At 37.4% G+C, this 21,412-nt stretch overlaps 1 protein-coding gene across 8 annotated transcripts in view; it reads left to right on the top strand.

Annotated features, from left to right (window-relative positions):
- Positions 1–21,412, top strand: part of Dcc (DCC netrin 1 receptor) — a 1,103,888-nt gene that overhangs the window by 512,319 nt on the left and 570,157 nt on the right. For all 8 annotated transcript variants that reach the window (XM_008772087.4, XM_063277120.1, XM_063277119.1 and 5 more), the window contains exon 3: positions 12,401–12,685. In XM_008772087.4, coding sequence (XP_008770309.2) covers positions 12,401–12,685 — 285 coding nt within the window. The remainder of the gene's footprint in view (positions 1–12,400; positions 12,686–21,412) is intronic.

The following is a 21,412-nucleotide window of genomic DNA, read 5'->3' as shown; positions in this document are numbered from 1 at the left end:
AAAGGAGCTAACATTTGAAATGTAAATAAAAAAATTCACACACCTATGGTCACTTGATTTTTGACAAAGGAGCCAAAACCATCCAATGGAAAAAAGATAGCATTTTCAGCAAATGGTGCTGGTTCAACTGGAGGGCAACATGTAGAAGAATGCAGATCGATCCATCCTTATCACCCTGTACAAAGCTTAAGTCCAAGTGGATCAAGGACCTCCACATCAAACCAGACACACTCAAACTAATAGAAGAAAAACTAGGGAAGCATCTGGAACACATGGGCACTGGAAAAAATTTCCTGAACAAAACACCAATGGCTTACGCTCTAAGATCAAGAATCGACAAATGGGATCTCATAAAACTGCAAAGCTTCTGTAAGGCAAAGGACACTGTGGTTAGGACAAAACGGCAACCAACAGATTGGGAAAAGATCTTTACCAATCCTACAACAGATAGAGGCCTTATATCCAAAATATACAAAGAACTCAAGAAGTTAGACCGCAGGGAAACAAATAACCCTATTAAAAAATGGGGTTCAGAGCTAAACAAAGAATTCACAGCTGAGGAATGCCGAATGACTGAGAAACACCTAAAGAAATGTTCAACATCTTTAGTCATAAGGGAAATGCAAATCAAAACAACCCTGAGATTTCACCTCACACCAGTGAGAATGGCTAAGATCAAAAACTCAGGTGACAGCAGATGCTGGCGAGGATGTGGAGAAAGAGGAACACTCCTCCATTGTTGGTGGGATTGCAGACTGGTAAAACCATTCTGGAAATCAGTCTGGAGGTTCCTCAGAAAATTGGACATTGAACTGCCTGAGGATCCAGCTATACCTCTCTTGGGCATATACCCAAAAGATGCCTCAACATATAAAAGAGACACGTGCTCCACTATGTTCATCGCAGCCTTATTTATAATAGCCAGAAAATGGAAAGAACCCAGATGCCCTTCAACAGAGGAATGGATACAGAAAATGTGGTACATCTACACAATGGAATATTACTCAGCTATCAAAAACAACAAGTTTATGAAATTCGTAGGCAAATGGTTGGAACTGGAAAATATCATCCTGAGTGAGCTAACCCAATCACAGAAAGACATACATGGTATGCACTCATTGATAAGTGGCTATTAGCCCAAATGCTTGAATTACCCTAGATCCCTAGAACAAACGAAACTCAAGACGGATGATCAAAATGTGAATGCTTCACTCCTTCTTTAAATGAGGAAAAAGAATACCCTTGGCAGGGAAGGGAGAGGCAAAGATTAAAACAGAGACTGAAGGAACACCCATTCAGATCCTGCCCCACATGTGGCCCATACATATACAGCCACCCAATTAGACAAGATGGATGAAGCAAAGAAGTGCAGACCGACAGGAGCCGGATGTAGATCGCTCCTGAGAGACACAGCCAGAATACAGCAAATACAGAGGCGAATGCCAGCAGCAAACCACTGAACTGAGAATAGGTCCCCTATTGAAGGAATCAGAGAAAGAACTGGAAGAGCTTGAAGGGGCTCGAGACCCCAAAAGTACAACAATGCCAAGCAACCAGAGCTTCCAGGGACTAAGCCACTACCTAAAGACTATACATGGACTGACCCTGGACTCTGACCCCATAGGTAGCAATGAATATCCTAGTAAGAGCACCAGTGGAAGGGGAAGCCCTGGGTTCTGCTAAGACTGAACCCCCAGTGAACTAGACTATGGGGGGAGGGCGGCAATGGGGGGAGGGTTGGGAGGGGAACACCCATAAGGAAAGGGAGGGGGGAGGGGGATGTTTGCCCGGAAACCGGGAAAGGGAATAACACTTGAAATGTATATAAGAAATACTCAAGTTAATAAAAAAAAAATTAAAAAAATTCAATTAAAAAAAACAAGCAAGAGATATGGAAATGCCCATGAGTTAGTTTAATTGTCATTGCTTAGAGATTCTTGGCATGTTAACCCATGGAAAGTAAAAACAGTAATTAATAAGGTATTGGCAATAATGAGAAGTGGAACAAAGTGCAATACAAACATTAAGGATTATCTTTTCTGTTATTGGGATGAATTGATGTCTTCTATTATGTAAGTACACTTTCAAGAAGTTCCCATAGGAATCAGTCACATTCACAGTCAATGTCCATGAGCCATACACAATTGGATGTAAGATTGGTAGAAAATTTTGGCTTCAGGTTTGAGATAAATTAATTAATTACTATTAGTTATAAACCAATCACAGCTTTTGTAATGAGAGTTTTAACTAAAGCCATGAATAAAATACATTTATTGTCAAAGTCTATTGAGGGAAACATCCTTTTGGGGCATTAATATGCTCATGAAGGCTTGCTTAAGTTTGCACTGAATAATGTGTTTATTGGAATGCTGTACTCGTGTGCTGTTTTCTACTATATTTTTTAAAGGTATGTTTGATTTAAAAAAACAAAATTACATAAATATATTTCTTTTACAGATGAAAGTTAGCCTGGTATGCTAATATTCCTGTAATCCTGGCAATTGAGAAACTGAATGAGGAAAATCTAAAGTTGAGGCCAGTTAGTTAGAGACTAAGACTCTTTCTGCAAATGACAAAAAATGTTTACTGACTTAATTTTCAGTGATTCTCTAAAGCTATGTAAGTGGATATAATGTAATTTGTTTAACCAGTTAGCAACAGGATAGTTAATTTTTTATCTAATTTTGACCTTGAACAAAATGCTTTCACATATTTAATATTTTTCTTTGTGTACTTGTAGGTACACTCCTAGAAGTACTTTTGGTTCAAATTAACTTTCCAAATGGTATACCAATTTACATACTTATTGGCCTAATTTTCATTATAAAGAGGATTATAAACTAAATTACTGTATAAATGTTGCTTACGTTTATTTTTTGATTTATAAAGATCTTTTCTGCACTATTTTTTTTAAAAAATTGCTTTCCATATTAAACTCTCAAACATCTACCTGACTTATGTAACTGTTATGAATGTCCCTTTGTCTCCATACAAATATGGCGGTAAATCAATTCAAACATCAAACATAATGTCAGCACAGCTAATGTGAGAGCTAGCTACCATTCTGTACAACTTATTACTTAGCGTCACTTGTGAAAAGACTTTCTATGCTAAATTGGACATAAAATACTGGCATCAGTGTTCTCTACAACTTTATTATATTTTATGAAATATCTATATCCTGGAAGATGATACTGCATAGGTTGGAGGAAGAGGTGGAAAAATTTTCCTTATCTAATCTTGTGCTGGAAGTAGATATTATTTAGTAACTCGGGTGGATGAAAAGACTCCTTAAAATGCTACCAGGTGAACCTCCCCAGAGCTCTCTTGCTACAGAGTTAATGAAAGAGTTGGAAGGGCAAGGCAGAAATCAAACTTGGCTGAGAGCTGATAATAAAATCAGAAGGAGGAGGACCACTTAGCACACAGGCGTAGTTCATGTCTGATAACTCCCTCCAGAGCAGAGTTGGTGGGTCCTGAAATCCATCTCCGGAGTGGCTGGCTTCTCTTGTACAGCAGCTTCATAAAAACCTATCCTTTCAGAAAGAGTGCTTTGTCCTCATTATGACCATGGTAATATGGAGCATTGCAGATGATTAAAGAATCTAGAGTTCAAACTCTGGATTTGAAGGTCAAGTAAGAGAGAATCTAGCAGTACCCAAAGGAGAGCTTTGAAGTGACAGCCTCCACACTGCATTTTGGCTAAGGGAAAAATGGAGTCCCTACCAGTCACCACCTGCTTCCTAGTCATGTATCTCATCGATTGTTTCAAAAGGTAACACTGTGACATCCCCCAGAGGATGTCATCTTAAACAAATCCAGCAGGAGATTTCCAAAAAAGATTTGGTGGGTTTCCTTGACTGTTTCTTTGGCTTTGGGAGTGAGTTCATTTGTGCAAGTCAATTGTAGGGCTAGCATAGGAACTGATAGTGTGTGTATCTACACTTTGTATACACTCTGCATATAGTTCAACTAAATTGTCCACATGACAAAATTACATATGTAGAACTGTGCCTGGCAGGTGTGCTAGATTTACAATGTCAGTCCACATTCCCGCATTTGCTATTAAACTAATTACCTCAGAGTCTACAAATTTGCAAATACAAATGGGAAGGAGGGAGGGGGGAAGAGACTGAAGAGGGGGCATAAAGAGAGAGATGGGGAAGGTGGGAGGGAGGGGGAAAGGAGGGAGAAAAAGGACAGAGAGAGACAGAGAGTAACATGAAGAGAGAGAGAGAGAGAGAGAGAGAGAGAGAGAGAGAGAGAGAGAGAGAAGGAGATAGAAATACACCAGGATAGAGAGCAATCCAAAATAATGAGACATGGAAATCAGAAGCAGAGAATAGTAACAAACCCCACGAAGATGCTCTTTAATGCTTTGAGAGAAAGAAACATCTCTTCGGCTTGCCTCTTTCTTTGCCCTTCATCTAATTTGACAGTTAAGTAGGGACATAGACAGTCCTTCTTAGAGGGATCTTAACCTTGGGTCTTTAATTTAGAGCCAACAGAGAGTGTTTATAGCTCCTCTCCTCTCGTGATGGCAAAACATTACCACATCGCTAAATATTCAAACCAAAGCCTATTTCCAACTACCAGGTCTGTCCCCCAGTTGAGAAGTCTCTTTATGAGATGAACTTTAATTGCTTAATAATTAGACTTCTATTCAAGAAGATGTGGATTCCGATAGTCTGCCAAGGAGCCCAGAGGGCAAATCAGAAGAACATGCCATTTCCAGATTAGAGTGTGAAGGAAAAGAGTAGGCTTGTCCCTGTTGTTTGCAGGTAACAGAGAGACCTCCTGGAGGCAGGGAGCCATAACAGACATAAACCTGAACTGTGAAAGTGCTTTTTTTCCCCACATTTTGACTGTAAACCCAGTGTAATATAGATTTGAATGAAGTCAAGTGCCTGCCTGAGATGTTCCAACTCAGAGTTTCAACTCTAATGGAAGATTTTTCTCAGTCTGGGTGGTGCTGCCTGCATGGGTGGAAGGCCAGAGATGGATTATTCTTCTCCTTATTTTAATTCTGAGAGCCTAATACTTCCCTACAGATTCAACAGCTTTGCATTCATTACCATGGTGATTTTTTTTAACTCTCCCCTCTTTTGTGGCATTACAAAAGAAAACCTCAGGAGAAAAAAAATGTCCGGTGCCTCGGCTGTTATATTTCCACTACTCTGGAAACAACTTAGTTGCATCTAGCGTGTGAAGAAATATGTATTGGCTTAAACGGGATGGATGGCTGTATCTGGTTTTGGATCCAGGGACAGCAAAGAGTAGATCTGGCCTCCTGGTTCTCCCACCATCCCTCAGTCTCTAGCTGGATTACCCTGGCCCCAAACCTGATGTTCCAGCCCAAGGGGCCAAGCTGCCCTTCCCCCAGAGGTTCTTCCCTATATAATCCAGACACCTTGGTCTCTTTTCTCTTTTTCTCTTTCTCTTCTCTCTCTGCATATGTGGCCTTACTCTTCCACCTGCCTGTAACTCCCCATGGTGACTTCCCTGGCCTTGGTCCTCGAGGCCAATGAACTCACTCACTGGAGGGCAGCTTCCCAATAAACCTGAATTTAATATTATCTAATCTGGCTTGAATTCGGTCATTTCTTCAGCGGAGAAATTACATATCAGTATCTCTTGCCCAGCCTGGCCCAACTGGGATGAGTCTAGCCAGGAAACATCTGACTATGTTTTCTAGGGACAGTGATTTGAAGAAAGATGGGCAAACATCACCGAAAATATAAGCCCTCAAGTTTGTAACTTTAAGAATTTTGCAGTTGTGCTAGGGATTGTCTCCTGATTTTCACAAACGCAATCCGTTTCCATATGCACAGGCCGGTTTCCTCAGTTCTTTAACACTTTGCCTGAAGAGGTCACAGCTTTCTCCTATTCACCCTACTCCGTTCTGCCCCACCCCCATCACCGCTATTACTCTTCACGGTTGCAAAACCACAGCTCTTACCTCAAATGGAATGAGGGAGTTTAATCTTGAGCAAATTATGTGACTATGTCCTGGGGAACCTGATTCCACTTGTCTCGATTTCCATGTTCCAATGGGGTAGCAGTTTAATGGCAGGTTTATGTGACACAACAACAAATGCCACAAAGTTTAAACGCATTGCTGGAAACAGTCGCTACAGTAGAGCAAGGAAGTCTCAGTTCAGATGCTGTCTGATGGCAGTCTTCAATTAAATCCTTTACTTGAAGGAAACTGGAATTTTGTTAGTTGAAACACTCCCAAAACATTTTACCTGTTAGTGATAAACGGACTGGGTCAGACACCGTGATTCTCAAGGGATGGCTACTGCAGAAACTAAAGAAGAATTGTGATCAGGTTTTTGGATCTGCTGTATTTCATCATCTTCACTCCCATTAAATCTCTAATCATTTAGTAAGCCTTGGCAGAAGGTTTAACGTACAGAGCAATTCCTTTCCGGAACTTTCCGTCACTACTTCCTAATGTTTAGGGCCTGTGATGCTTATCTCGGCCAACTATTAATTTGATCACACTATATAATTTTCATTCAACAAGTACTGATCTGATGAAAAATCAGTATGTCTCGTGCTGTTTGTAATACAGAACAAAACTCAGACAGAGTCTTTCTGCTCGTAGAAATTGCAGATTAGCTTGGAATATGAAATAAACCCCATAGTTCTTTAGTGTCAGTCTAAGCATGTGGTACAAAGAAGACTCAAGGGGCAACTAGTACCTGGGCAGAGGGATGAAGTGAGGATTTATTCCCTGACTTGGCATTGCCACGTCCCGCATAATCAATGGCTATGTTAATGAGAGCTAAAAAAGAATAAACCCTTCATTGTATTGATGGTAAATTCTCCAGGAAGGGATCTGGTTTATGAATGTAAGACAGACCTTGAACAACATTTAACAAAGTGCACATGCAAAGAGGCTCTTTGTGAATCTTTCAGGTGATAAAGTATTATAAAGCAATAACTGAAGGATCTTTTATGGAAATCAGAATAAGTGACAGACCCGCTCCTCCATGCTAACCTCATAATAGGCCTATATTTCTTGTTGTCAGTCCTGTTTACTATGCAGTTGCAATAGGGATTGGTGCTATCAATAACATTTCTGGTCCTGAAGCCTAAACACTTCAGTCTCTATAAGTCACTTATAAGCATGAGAAATATTTGGATTTATTTTTTCAAGACCAAGAGGATAAAATAGAGCTTCTGTATGTGGGGTATGTCTTGACTCTCACATATGTGAAATGAACCGTGTCTTTCCTTTTATAGCTTCTTACTAATCGGTTTTGGTCCCTGTTAACACATGGTAGTGCTGCACATGTCTAACGCTGTGAGGTGATTGGTGTGGGAAACTTCTGCCCTTCCAGGTGTTCCTAGACAGGAAGCTATTGTAGCATCCTGGGCCAGGGTGGGTGTGAAGGTAGGCGTCTTGACAACAGTTCCTTTTAGGAAGCAACCTTCTCTCAAGGATAAAGATAGAAGCCCTCCTGAGGCAACCCAAATAGGTTTTTTGTGCTATTTTGAACAGTACAGCATTCCAGACTGTAGTTAGTTTATAAGAATTTTAATTGAGCACAAAATGTGGGGTTGTCTCTCAGTGTATGCGGGAGGAGTTGGTTCCAGGACTCTGTTGAAGTGAAAATATGCTGATATCTTCACATATGATGTCAGCTTTGCAAAAACACATCCTATCATATACTTTAAATCATGTCTAACTAACTCATCAAATGTAATATGTAAGTGCTGTGTGCAGAGTTCCATTGCTTAGGGAAGATGACACAAAAGCCTGCACATGATTGGCATAAATACAATTGAAATATTTTCAATCAACAGTTGTTGGAGTCTAATATATATTAAGGGCCAGCTGTACTGGCTTAACTCAATTTCTCACCGAGTTCTACATTGCTAGTTGAAGAGCAGAGTATTGCTAAAGAAACTCATCTTAAGCAATTTTCACTCAGGTTAAGATAATAAAGTCGTTTCAAAACTATAATACAGTACCAAATTTTATTTTCTATACTCTTGTTACACTGCACTCACTTAGATTTTTGTCTTGTGTTGTTCCATATAAACTAAAGATTCTAATACTTAAATAATTATGATAGGCTGTCAGTATAGCTCAATGGTAATGCACTTAGCAAGATTATATAAGGCCCTAGGTTCAGTTCCTATTATGCATGCCAAAGGGAAGATATAACTTGGGAGCATTAAGGGAAGTGAATCAAGATGCTTATTGTACTGTAATATCAAACATGAAATGATACCCAAATGCAAAGCCATCCAACCTCTGAAGGGATGAAGCAAGAAACTAACCCCAGATAATCTAGAACACTGATGTGTTATCAGTCACCATCCAAGCTCCTGGAGTGAGTTTGAAAGCGATACATGTAAAACTAATGCCCGGTTTCAAAATGTGGATATTTTGAAAGCATTTAGACTTACATAGACCCTAATCAAATACTAAGGTTTATTTTTATTGTCAGTAAATAGTTGATATACCCTGTGGGAAATAAAATACAGATAGCATAAAAGGAACATGAGAATGCTTTTCAGGTTGTATTTATACAATGATCTCTGTGATAATGTCTGTATATTATGAGTAATATAATAAAGGCAGAAAGGTGATTCTCAGAACGACTAGGAAAAGTGTAGGCTGTTATATTTGATGCTCTTAGAATGCGTACATGTAGAGATAGGGGACAAATCTTTCCAGAGAAACTGCTAAAGAAATGACATCAAGGGAAGAAGCTACCTAGAGTGGGTGGCATTCTATTTTAATCCCAGTGCTTGGGAGGTAGAGGCAGGAAGATCTCTAAGGTTGAGGCCAACCTGGTCTACAGAGCAAGTTCCAGGAAAGCCAGGGTTACACAGGGGAATCCTGTTTCCAACAAACAAAAGGACAGCCAAGGAAACCAAAGTAAGTGAAGACTACGTTTAGGGCCTCAGACCTGTTCAGTGGAGTTGAAAATTGTTTTGCAGTAGTTGTGGAAAATGATTTGGATTATGCTAAATACCTGAGTGTATAATTTAAAGACAAAACAAACAAACAAACAAACAAAAAGTCTTTTACAGCATTTGGACAATAAGATAACTAAAAAGCTTAAACACAGTCGCATTCAACAGCTGTACCACCATAAACTCCTCGATTAAGGAACATCCTGCTGTCTGGCATGGACGTAAGTGAGCAAAGAACAGAAGTAGGAAACAGTGGATCACATGTAATCTCTTCAGTGTGAACAGACTCTTGCTGACCAGGAAACCAGACTTCACAGAGACCAAAGTTAATCTCATACCCTAGGGAACACAAAAATATTTACTTTACATTATTGTACCTATTGATTTCTGAAAGATAACAGTATTTCATTTTTATGAGTTTCAGGAAATTTAATAAATAAAATATGCCGCAAAATTGATATCATATAACTTCTTCTTTCACAAGCATGAGATGCCATGCAGACATTTAGCTCCATATTAAAAACAGTAATTCAAGCCACACGGAAGCCTATAAATGTACTTGTCTGTGGCATAGTTTTCTTCGTAGCAGCGAAAGTGAGAGATGAAAAGTCATTTTATAATTTTCCATTCTCATAGTGAATTATTTGACGTTTGCCTATGCTCCACCAATAGCTTTAAAACTGAATGTAGTTCGACTCCCAAACCCACAGTACAAGGCATTGAAACCAGCATGGTCTCTGCTGTTTCTCTTACGTCAAATTTAACATTCGTGTGGTGGTGTTTACCAAATAAATATGATTTAGCCTGAGGAGAGATGATGAATTACAATTCATCCAACATCAGCATTGACCAAAAAAGTGACAGCAGTAGTGGACCAGTGAGTTTGTTGAGGTTTGAGGTTGCTTTTGACAGCATGGGTGTCTCAATCTCTGAGTTGAGGCACTCATGTCTGTCCCAAGCCTTTGAAATTTCTTGTGTCAGTTCCGAGGACAATGCTGTACAATCGCTTGTAGACTGTAAGCCAAGTCCATTGTCACACTTTGCTAATATGCCAGCCAGTTGAGGTTGAAAAAGGAAAACAATTTTTGAATACCAATTTGAATTACTTATTTTCTCTAGTATCATTTTAATATCCTATCAAATATTAAAATATCAAATATATTTACATCTGATATACATGTATAATATATGTCATATTATAAATATCAAAAAATAAATGGCAAATATTTAATAATCTAGCAAAATTTTATTGTCACTGATAATCCCATGAAGCACAACAGTTTTGAATGTGCACATTGTCTATACATAATGGTGTTCCATGTTTCTACACATGAGAATGTATCCAGATTTTTTCAATTTACTTAATATATTAAATTCTAGCATGCATTGACGAACTATATTCTTATTTTATAAATTTATATATTATTATATAGTTATTCATACCTTTTCCCTTAAGCATAAGGTAAATTCTAACAATGAAGATGAGAAAGAATGCTATTAAGTAGGTCAGAAACTTGCTTCCTGACATAATCCATAGAATAGTCATGAACCTACTCAGTGTAGTTTCTTTAAACTGCAGCAACTACTGTTTTCTTTTATCCTTTAAGTCCACTTAATTAGTAGCACATTATATCTTTTTTTCTTTAAAATTCATACAAAACTGTACAAAGAACCTAGAAAGTACACCATGAAGCTAGTAGTAAATTAATGGATTTCTTTTGTCTTCCCAACCACTCTGGTCAGGTCTGACATAGTTACGGATGAGTTATTTTAATTGCAAGAGTAAGCTTCCTCCAGTGGCTGGTGCCCTCCTGAGATACCTGAGTGTTGGTCTAGGTAGCTCTATAGATCCGAGTTCCAGAGTTTCAAATTTGTGGAGCAGATAGGTAGTTTTATAACTTGTGTATGTGGGATACATTCCAACTGACAAGTTAATATGGAGTGTCTACCTGATCTTGCTCTAATCCTAGATTGGTAAGAACATTGCTTCTCCATAGGATTACAACTCCATGATTTCAAGTACTTCAGACAGAGATATAACAGTGGTAGTCTTTAGCAACTTGTACCTATTCCATATGAAGTGCTGAAATAATTTTATATATCATTTATTCCATTATCTTATGATTCCAACCCCTAGTATTCGAAGTAGACATAAAGTTCTCCCTTGACCTAGACCTGAAGCTTCACTTTAATGATTCTTATTGCCTCTCATGCTAAATTATCTGTAACCCAGTCCATTTATCTCTGCCCTTCTGTTCTCACCTTACTTTTTTTCAATTTTGGAAAAAAATAGGTTGAGGTGAATAGACACAAGTTCAAAATGGCAGTAGTAAAAATGGATCACAGTAGAATTCGTCATGGATACAATGCAGATGGGAAAAAAATAAAAACTTTATGTCATGATTTAGTCCCAGATATTGGAAATTTAGACTTAATTAAGATGCATTTATCAACATTAAAATACCATTAAACTTAATTAGTAAAAACTAATAAAGCCAAGAATAATGATATGAAGTTTCTCATGGACAAGAGTGTAGGATAATTTATGAATTCTTATTGGTAGAAAGCTTCAGGAAGCCAAGACCATAGCATCTCCCGCTCTTCTCTAACAAAGCATCAAACTGGAGGCTTCTTAAACGTCACCATGCCTTCCGCCATTGTGGTTGGTCACTTATCCCCTTCATTCCTATTCTACTCTATGAGTCGGTCATTTCTCGTGTCATTTTATGAGAACATGGAAATGATCATGCAGGTTAACTACTGTTTCATGACCTAGACCAGGAGATGAAACACAATTCAAATGATTCGTATGTATAAGTGATCCACACAAGCTAGAAATACCAGCTACTCTACCTACACCTCGAGGATTGTCTTTCCCGTTCTGCAACCACACCAGAGAAATACTGATAAAGATTCACAGCACACTGTCAACCTACCAATGGTTGTTGTCTGTTCATATACTTGGAAGTGGATGTATCTTTTCATCTTGAAACCGTCTCATCTTATACTCCACAATCAGCTCTTCATGAGTCACCATAACTCCGTAGACATTGGCCCAAGGTTAGGTAACTGGTACAGGATAGCATTCAGGTTTTAAACAGCAAGGACACATTTGCAGCACAGACAATGCAAGGCTACCATTAACCTGCACATCGAAGCTTTCAAAGTTAAAATTAGACTAAACTTATCGCCTCCATTTATTTACATGGAGTTTTTCTGTTATCCTAGAGTTACCGTAAAAGAAGAGATTTCTAGAGACCAGTGTCAATATTTGCCATCTTATCTAATCACAATAATGTACTTGTCCTGCTTGATATGTTACGATATGTGTAAAAGTTAGAAGACCAAATGGAATTTGAGAGTATATCTTCTGGAGTACCGTGTTTCACAAAGAACAGCAGATACTAACAATGAAAGACTCATTGAAAGACTCATCCTTTCTTCGTTGTCTTTCTCCTCTTAGGACCACTGAGGTTCCTCTCCCAGACAGAATCTATCACAGCCTTCATGGGAGATACAGTGTTACTTAAGTGTGAAGTCATTGGGGACCCCATGCCAACAATACACTGGCAGAAGAATCAACAAGACCTCAACCCGATCCCAGGAGACTCGCGTGTGGTCGTCTTGCCCTCCGGAGCATTGCAGATCAGCCGACTTCAACCAGGAGACAGTGGAGTCTACCGATGCTCAGCTCGGAATCCAGCCAGCACAAGAACAGGAAATGAAGCCGAAGTCAGGATTTTATCAGGTATTTCAACGCTTACTGCATTCTCCACAATAGATGATTTTCTGTGCACAGATATTTTCTAAGGATTACATGTTCTGTATTGCTTGCTGAGGATTTTTTTATTGTTTCCTTTTGCTTTTATACTGTATGAGGTAATAACACCTGTTCTTAAGTTTCTGTATACTTTTGTTTTGAAAAATATAAATATGTTTAGCCTCACCCATGTTCTCACTGATTATTTTATTAATTTATCTTTATTTCATATTTTTTTGCAGAAAAACCATTTATACGTTCTTCTTATGTTATTTCATTTTCTTCTGACAATGGTCTAAAGGACAAGTAACATTCCTGTTTATAAAAAAGAAAGGATTTGTGAGGTGGAATGTCAACCTTAGATTAATACTTCACAAATATCAACTCAGACTTTTGCATGATAATTTCTAAAATGCAATGTACTGTGTTGGGGGCTGGTCGAACATTAATTTAAACTTACATAGGGCCTGGAGTTTTAGAGTTCTGGGCTAATGTAAACATACAACTATTTATGACAAAATGGGATTAATGTTATGATACAGAATTTTGTTCCTTTCCGTCATTCATTTTTCCTTCTTCTTGAGTGAATCTCTATGATTCTGGCTATTTCACTACCTTCTCCTTAAGTAGCCAGAGTTTGATGAACTACATCCAAGTCACTGTATCTTCTGGGGACGGCTACTATCACACATTTCTGTAGTATCTATGCTCACACTTGGTCTTTCGTGTCAGGCCATCCTGTGGTTACTGTCATAAATAACAGAAAAGCACCGAGGCATTTGAATAAACTGCTCTTCAAATGGCAGATGCTGGTGTCTGTCTTACACTCTTAGTTGTTTGTAGTTATCATACATATTTCACATATAGACAGTGTAAGTCTTTCTAAAAGGAAAACAAACAATTAAGATGAAGTTTATTCAGCGCGATAAATAAGGCAAGTTTAAAACATTATTCTCATTTCCTTGTGTGTTCTATGCTCAACACAGAAGTCAGTGACATTGATGCTGACTTCAGTGTGCAGGTAGCACAAACCTCTACCCACCATCCACATTGTAACGATAATGGAGCATTTATTTAGGAACCAATGACATACCCCCAAATCAAATATTCACATTAGTATGTCATAAATAATGCATATACTGAATCATCAGATAGGGAGCCAAAGCAAATCACATTTAAAATATTGACAAGAGTATGCTTGATTATCTCAATATGACAGAGGAAACTATTTCCAGTCACATTCAGAAATTATAGTGAGTAAATCAAACATTAATATTTAAATAGGAAATGCAAAATTAGGCATTATATTGGTATTGGACTGTATTTGTTCACCAGGTAGACTCTATTGTAATTGAAATGTGTGGAGATTTATTTAAAGACGCATTGCTAATCTGATTCACATAAGACATCAGTGGACTTTGGAGAGATATGGATATCTCTCATCAGAATGAAAACTAAAGAAAAGTAAGGCCTTGTGTTGAGGTGATATGGAAGGAGTTGGCTGGAGAGAGATGGAGATGATCAGGTTACATTATAAATGTGTTTTAAGTTATGGCTTTTAGCCTTTTTGGAAATTCTAACACTGGGAACCACGCCCCCAACCCCTGTTGGGTTACCTAGTGTAGCCTTCATTAGGAGAGATTTGCTTTGTCTGATTTTATCTTGTTTTGCCCTATTTGGCACAGGTACTTTTTCTGAAGAGGAAAGGGAAGAGGAATAGAACTGAGTGAAAGGAGAGGGAAGGGAGAGTTGGAAGGACTGGAGGAAGGAAAAGCTGTGGTCAGGGACATAAGAAAAAAGATTTTACTTTCATTTAAAAAAATAGATACAAAAGAAATTCTCAAAAAACTCAAATAATGTAGGATATTTTATTTAAATCCTTTTAAATTCAAATATCCAATTATAAAACTTCCAAAAAACTTATAAGAAGATAAGCGCATGCACTGTAATGATGTGTGTAAGAGAAATTCCATTGGATTCCTTTGCTCCCACGATTTATTTTCTTTAGAAGTAAAACACAAAAATCCACGAATGTATAAGATTGTACAAGAGAATGAGTAAATCACTATCCTTAATGACTGAGTTGCTAATCATGCTTCTCTGATTCTTAACATCTTGTTATTTTTCCTGAATCACTTTCTACTTTCCCTGAGCACTAGCTTGATGCCCATCGTTACAGAAACAGTTTCCATTTCTATTCTAAAACTTACCTAATCAAAATGATATGGTCAGTAAAACAGAAACCCACAATGTGATTGGCATGAAAGAGTAGCATCTAGATTACTGCTGCATGCTGAGAACGCTTGTGGACGTGGTATATATACTTTGTAAACTGAGGCAGAACTATGTTTACATGTTCTAGACTCGAATAGCCTACGTAGTGAATTCCAGGTCAGAATAAGATACCACAAAAAAAAAAAAAAGCAAAAACAAAAAAGAAATAAGCAAAACCAAAATAAAAACAGTATTGGAATCATTAAACATTAAAAATATATTTTCTGTAATGCCTAAAGTCCTATGCTGGTTAAGCCACATACTGCATTAATGCTAGAGTGAAATTTTAAAACTTTACCAGGTATTATCATTACTTGGTAAAGTAAGTACGTATGTTTGTATGTATTGTCTTTGCAGTAGTGCGGAGTAAACCTAGGGCTTCCAACATCCAGAGTTAGTGTTATATCACTGACAGGAATTCCTGCCCCTTCTTTTATATTTTGAGACATGGTCTCACTAAATTGCCTAGGATAGACGTTTACTCACCCTGTAGCCCAGACAGTCCTCAAATCTGGGATGTTCTTGCCTCAACTTTCCAATTATCAGATTAGAAACCTCTGTCGCACCCCAGCCATAGTCAATTTCCTTATATATGTTTACAGGGGTTTATCTAATTCTAAATAACTTTAACTTTATAAACTTATCCAAAATCATGGAACACATTCCCGGTCATAAATATCAGCAGATAACAAAGCTCTGTTAAATTCTCATTTTAATACGTAAGAAGTAAGGAGGAGTTTCAGCATCCCACACTATTTTGAGTAAATCCTACATTGCAGCTGTTGGTTACAAAAAAAAAAAAAGAAAAAAAAAAAGATAATCGAGAAAATCCTGGAAAGGAATTTCATAAATTAAACAGATTATGCTGTGAATAACACAAGTCAGAATGCTCTCTCACTGTGTATGACAGAAAAACCGTTTGCTTATTGTGATGATCAAGCAGTGTGTAGCTATAGAAACAACAAGAGGAGCTGGAGACTGAGGAAATTTCAGAGAATCTGTTAGACGGCACTAGAAAACAGAAGTGGTCATGGAAGGAGGCAGAGCAGAAGTGAGGAAGTTAAACTTGGAAGGAAGACAGGCAGAAATCATCATGATAATCTTACAGAGAATTGCCTAGGTGCCATCAGAATGGATTAAGCAATGGAGACGAGTTCGATGTTTTTAAAGGCAGGTGTTGTGACTTAGGAGGGATGAGGCGCCATCTTGGGAGGGATGAGGCGCCATCTTGGGAGGGATGAGGCGCCATCTTGGGAGGGATGAGGCGCCATCTTAGGAGGGATGACGCGCCATCTTAGGAGGGATGAGGTGCCATCTTAAGAGGGATGAGGTGCCATTGGGGTTCAAACAGAAGCCAGAGAGTGGGATCTGAGTAGATCCAGACTTATGGTCATGTCTTCTTTACTAAGCCTGAGCATCAGTGAAGATGGGTGCTATAGATAACGTCAATGATGTATTTCAAGAGAGGTTTTCTATGGTATTTCATTTTTTTTATGTGAAAATAATTATTTCTTTCAAAAGTAGGAAAATTGGTATCTAATTTAATTTGTTGATTAATGGTTTAAGACAAATTGAGTTTTTCCATACGAGCAATTATATGTTTTTTGATAGAGTAAATTAGCAGTAAACAGCTTTAATGCAACTTTTTTTTTTTTAAAGAATCAGCTGAAGCAGAACAGGTTGTGATGTTTCAAACAGCTTATGTAATGGGGACTTTATGATATATTGAAGCAGCAGCAATTGTGGTTGTAAAATTAACTTTATTCGTGGTTTGTCACATATGAATGCCAAGCCAGAGAGTGGATTACTGATTTATAAATCTGCTTTGAGCAGTAAGTTGGCAAAAAGAACTGGTAAAGGCACTGGAATTCCTGTATCAGTTTTCTTAATGATCTAATTGAATTAGTCAGTCGATAATTCAATCTGCTGTGTATTTATTTAGCTACAGTCAAGTGATATTATGCCCTGTATAGACCCAGAGGTATTAACTTTCTGTGGTTTGTTGAAAATATATTCTATTTTTTGTTATAATGTTAAATTTTATTTCAAATATAATATGGCAGTTTTTAATTTTTCTCTTATTTGTAGGCATAGAACAGATAATTTTACAATATCATTAAGAAGACAATATTATATTCAACATTAAACTTGAATGAATTACTCTTTTATTAAAAAAATAATTATAGGCTTTCATAGAAAGAATTCCCAAGTTTCATTCCAGACCACTGAAATAATATGACTCTTGCAAAACACATAAATATTTTTGTTTCCAAGTAAATATAGTATTTATATTTTCTCTATTGTATACTTTATGAAAATGTTCAATTGTGTTATGTTCCACAAAACAGCAAATGTGATATAATATATATAATATAAAAAACTAGTTATGGTGTTGCAAATCTAATCTCAGAAGATGGAAAAGTGATAAAGTAGGATGGTAACCTTCAGCCAGATTGGACAAGAGAGTGAGCAGCTGGTTAGCCAGAGCAGAATATCAAGACTTTTATCACACCCACAAACAAAGCAAGTTGATGATCATCTGAATCTTTAGATTCGGCCACTGCTGACTGATCAGAGTAGTAGCTGTTGAAGATCTGAGTAGCTTTAGCAAGACCTTAAAATTAAACCTGACTGGGTTTTGCTCCTGTAGCAGGGCTTGCTGCTTAATAGCATTTTGCCCACTGTGGACCTTCTATTAGAACCAGAGCCAACCTCTGAAACTCAGCCCCTGCTTTATCCACTAAGTTGATGGTATATTCATAAACGTACTTTTCACAGGACAATAGCCAAGGCACCATCCTCTCTCATCGTCTATCTCCTATGCTTACCCCTGAAATCCAATCTCTGTCAAGCTAACTCCGTCCAGATACTGTACCAACTCCTCCACATCTTCAAGATCCTCCTCTGCTTCTGGCTCTTCTACTACTCCTCCCACTTCTGAAGTTACTTCCTCTTTACAAATGCAGAACTCTTCAACATTATCTGTCAGAGTTGGAATCAGCTGCCTTCATGATCCTGTTTCTGTTAGTATTGTGGCCTTCCACCAATCATAACTGTTCTTAATAGAATTTATAACAGTGAATCGTTACCAAAAATTCACTTTCTTTATCCTATCAAGATCCCTTGTACACATCACCAGAAGAATCACTCTGTATGAAAGAAATAGCAGTATGGAATGTATTTCTCAGATAATGATATTTGGACATAAATTACTCTTTGAACTTCTGGATTCAGAATAGATGTGCTATTATCAAACATGAAACTATAATGTCATTAAACTGCTTTTCAGTGATAAAGGATATTGCCAGTGAGGAGTAGTATTTTATAAAGAACTGTTTCTTTTTTGGTATGTGTGAAGATAACAATATTGGGCTTAAATATTGCATTATATATGCCATAAACATCTGTTCTCTCATCATAGTTTTGTTGTACTTTGAGAGCAAAAGCAGAGTAGAAAGATGTACAACAATTAAATGACCTCAAGTAGATTTTCAAAACTGTGCATGAAGATCAGTCTTAACTTAGTTACTAGTTATATTACACATGAAACAGCCTGACCTTTGAAGTTTTGAAGCCAGGTATAGACATTAGTCTCTAGCTATGAAATTTCTAGGTATCATTGTATTTTAATAGAAGGCTATTGCATGTATTGGGTATAAGCTGTTTGTACAGTCAGCTTCCTCGATTGTCTCAGCTGAATTTTTCTGGATAAATTGCTATATGTTTATATTATAGTTATTCGTTGAGATCCCCTACTCACTCACACACAAAGAAACAACTCTATACAAAATACTACTTCTCATTGGTGGTGATCATGATCACTGACAATCAATTTAATGAGACAATTGCTTCCTGCTAATAATATAACATCTATTCTACAACATAGGGTTCAAAAAGTCAGTAACAAATTTATACTTTGGAAATAGAAATCGCTCATTTTGTATGCTATGTGAATCAACCAGTTCTACCTTCAAATTTGCTTCTGGAGCTTTCTCTTTTTGCCCACCTCACTAGAACGGAGTGAAGACTGAGGACTTGTTCTAGATTAGGGTTTGACGTAAAGGAATTTCATGCCTGGATTGATCTTCTGTCCAGTCTACTCTGAATCAGCAGAACAACTTTTTTGCTTTCTTATCAGTTATGCGCTCAATGGAGCAGTGCTTAATTTCTTTCTAGAACATTTTCTTTGTACTGATAACTTGGCTAAGTGATTGGTACACCATGTCTTGCTTGCAGTCTATTTAAGTTTTCAGCAAAAGTCTTTCCTTACTAAACTCGTTTCTAGCTTTGAATTTAAGCCATGAGGCGCACACCTCTTTCAATTGTACACAGTCAGCTCAGTTTTATAATTACCCTGTCTCAAAAACGAGGTGGGGAGGGTGTTGAGACTGTGGAGAGAGAAATGTGGAAACAGGCAGAAATCACATTTTCTTTTATGTTTGCTGTCTATTCCATGACTTCTCGAAATAGTTACAGTTGTAACAGGAGAGGTCACTGATCCCAGATCCCCAAACATGGGAGAAAAGAGTTCTAAATATTGTGAGAATTAGCAAATCGAGAGAGAAAGACAGGATGTGTGTTCATGCTGTTGGACCAGTATGGTTTTTGACAGACAAACAAAACACCCAAACAGAAGAGCAAATATTTATAAAATATAACCAAGTAAAAGGGAAAATAAGGATACTCCAGACAACATGACCATATTATCTTCTAATAATGTATTCAGAGTAATGGTCTGCAAGAGATGTTGACCAATACACTGAGACACACATTCGAATTAACCATCAAGCTAGGTGGTTAATTAATAAAAGTACTTGACTAAGACAAAATATGGGAGAGGACATAAATGAGAACAAAACCAGCTGCAAGTAAGCCTTGATAACTAAACAAGCCTAAGTGGAGAATGACATAGTCCTGCAGTCCATCTACAGTATCAGAGAAATACTTTGTGAAATTTGATTCCAGAGTATGTTAAGCATGGCATATAAAGTTGAACTCGGCATACTGAGAGTCTTAAATCTCATGGTTAGGCATTTAAAGTTAGCATATTTGTCTATGATTGGGGATATTTTCAAGTGCTTAGGATTGTGTCTTCTGACTTAAGTATAACCCAGAAAGTCAGGAACAAAGAAGCAAAATACGAGTTCAAGTCATCTGTCACTAAATATTTTTCTCTTATACTTCATGTTAGCTGAAGTAAAGAATTTCCTACTCCATTTAATTTTTTTGTAAAAGATACTTTTGAATGTACTGTTTCTGATACCAGGCTATAAACAGCACATGTGGCCTTTTGAAGATTTAAAAATGACTGAAATTATTACCTGTGTTCCTTTTGTATACATTTTTAGGAGACAATGAATTATGTTAGTACATTATATTGACCTCTATGTAGTACAGATTTTCTACAAACCATAATTCATCTGGACTGCATGAAAGGGTCTGAACATGGCCCACCACAATCCATTTTCCTAGATTTGACTCAGACTGAGTTAGTATCCCAGTATATTATTATAAAATATGATTAAGGACATGGATCGTAACATCAAACTAAGCACGGATCTTGGTTTCACACATCCTCCTTGAACAATTTAGAACAAATTACTTAATTTAAAGCATTATCTTATGGAACAAAGACAGAGATAGGATATATTTTGTAGAATGATTGTAAAGATTAAATTTGACAGGCCAAATACATTTTGTAGTCCTCAGCAGATACTATAATTATTTTTGCATTTTAGAAGGTTCCTCAGTACTAAATAACTTGATTCTCAAGGGAAGATTATTTTCCTGATTATTTACCTTGTTTTGATTACGGGTATACAAGCAGCCTGGTAGCTAAATATCTACCAGGTAACGTGTCTAGTCTTCTCCTCTCTTTTTTATATTGAAGCCACAGACACATGAAAGCACTTTCCCTCTAGTTTCTCATTACTCTGTGATTCCAACTCAGGCCTCTCCATCTTTTGCTGTACTAAATAAGCCACACTGGTTTAAATAAGAGTGAGAAGAAAAATATGATTACCAATATTTGCTCTTCAGAATCCATTAGCAACTCACACAACACTAATTCCTTTTGCTCATTTCTGTACCAAGGATAGATAGGATGTGAGCTGACTTTGCAAATGTCTTCAGGGCCAAGGATGGCGTTTCATTATTTCATTTCATGTTCAGCCCCAACCCTACCTTCCAAGGGCTTAAGTGTTCCAGCTTGTCATTGTAATCATGCAATAATTATTGATAAAAGAGTCAGAATATGAGGGATTTTTTCTATGTTTAGATTCATAAAAATCCCCCTTTCAGCTGACATCACTTAACATTTCCAAGATAAATAATCGAATGCCTTTCATTGTATCGAGTTCACCAAGAAAGTACATGACTTCTCACTACATAGGAGCTGCCATCTATGAGAAAATGATCTCAAGGGCTCAGAAATGAGGGGGC

This window comes from Rattus norvegicus, chromosome 18 (genome assembly GCF_036323735.1).
Source record: "Rattus norvegicus strain BN/NHsdMcwi chromosome 18, GRCr8, whole genome shotgun sequence".
Taxonomy (NCBI): Eukaryota; Metazoa; Chordata; class Mammalia; order Rodentia; family Muridae; genus Rattus; species Rattus norvegicus.
Note: the sequence above shows the minus strand (reverse complement) of the source record. Positions and strands in the feature narration are given on the sequence as shown.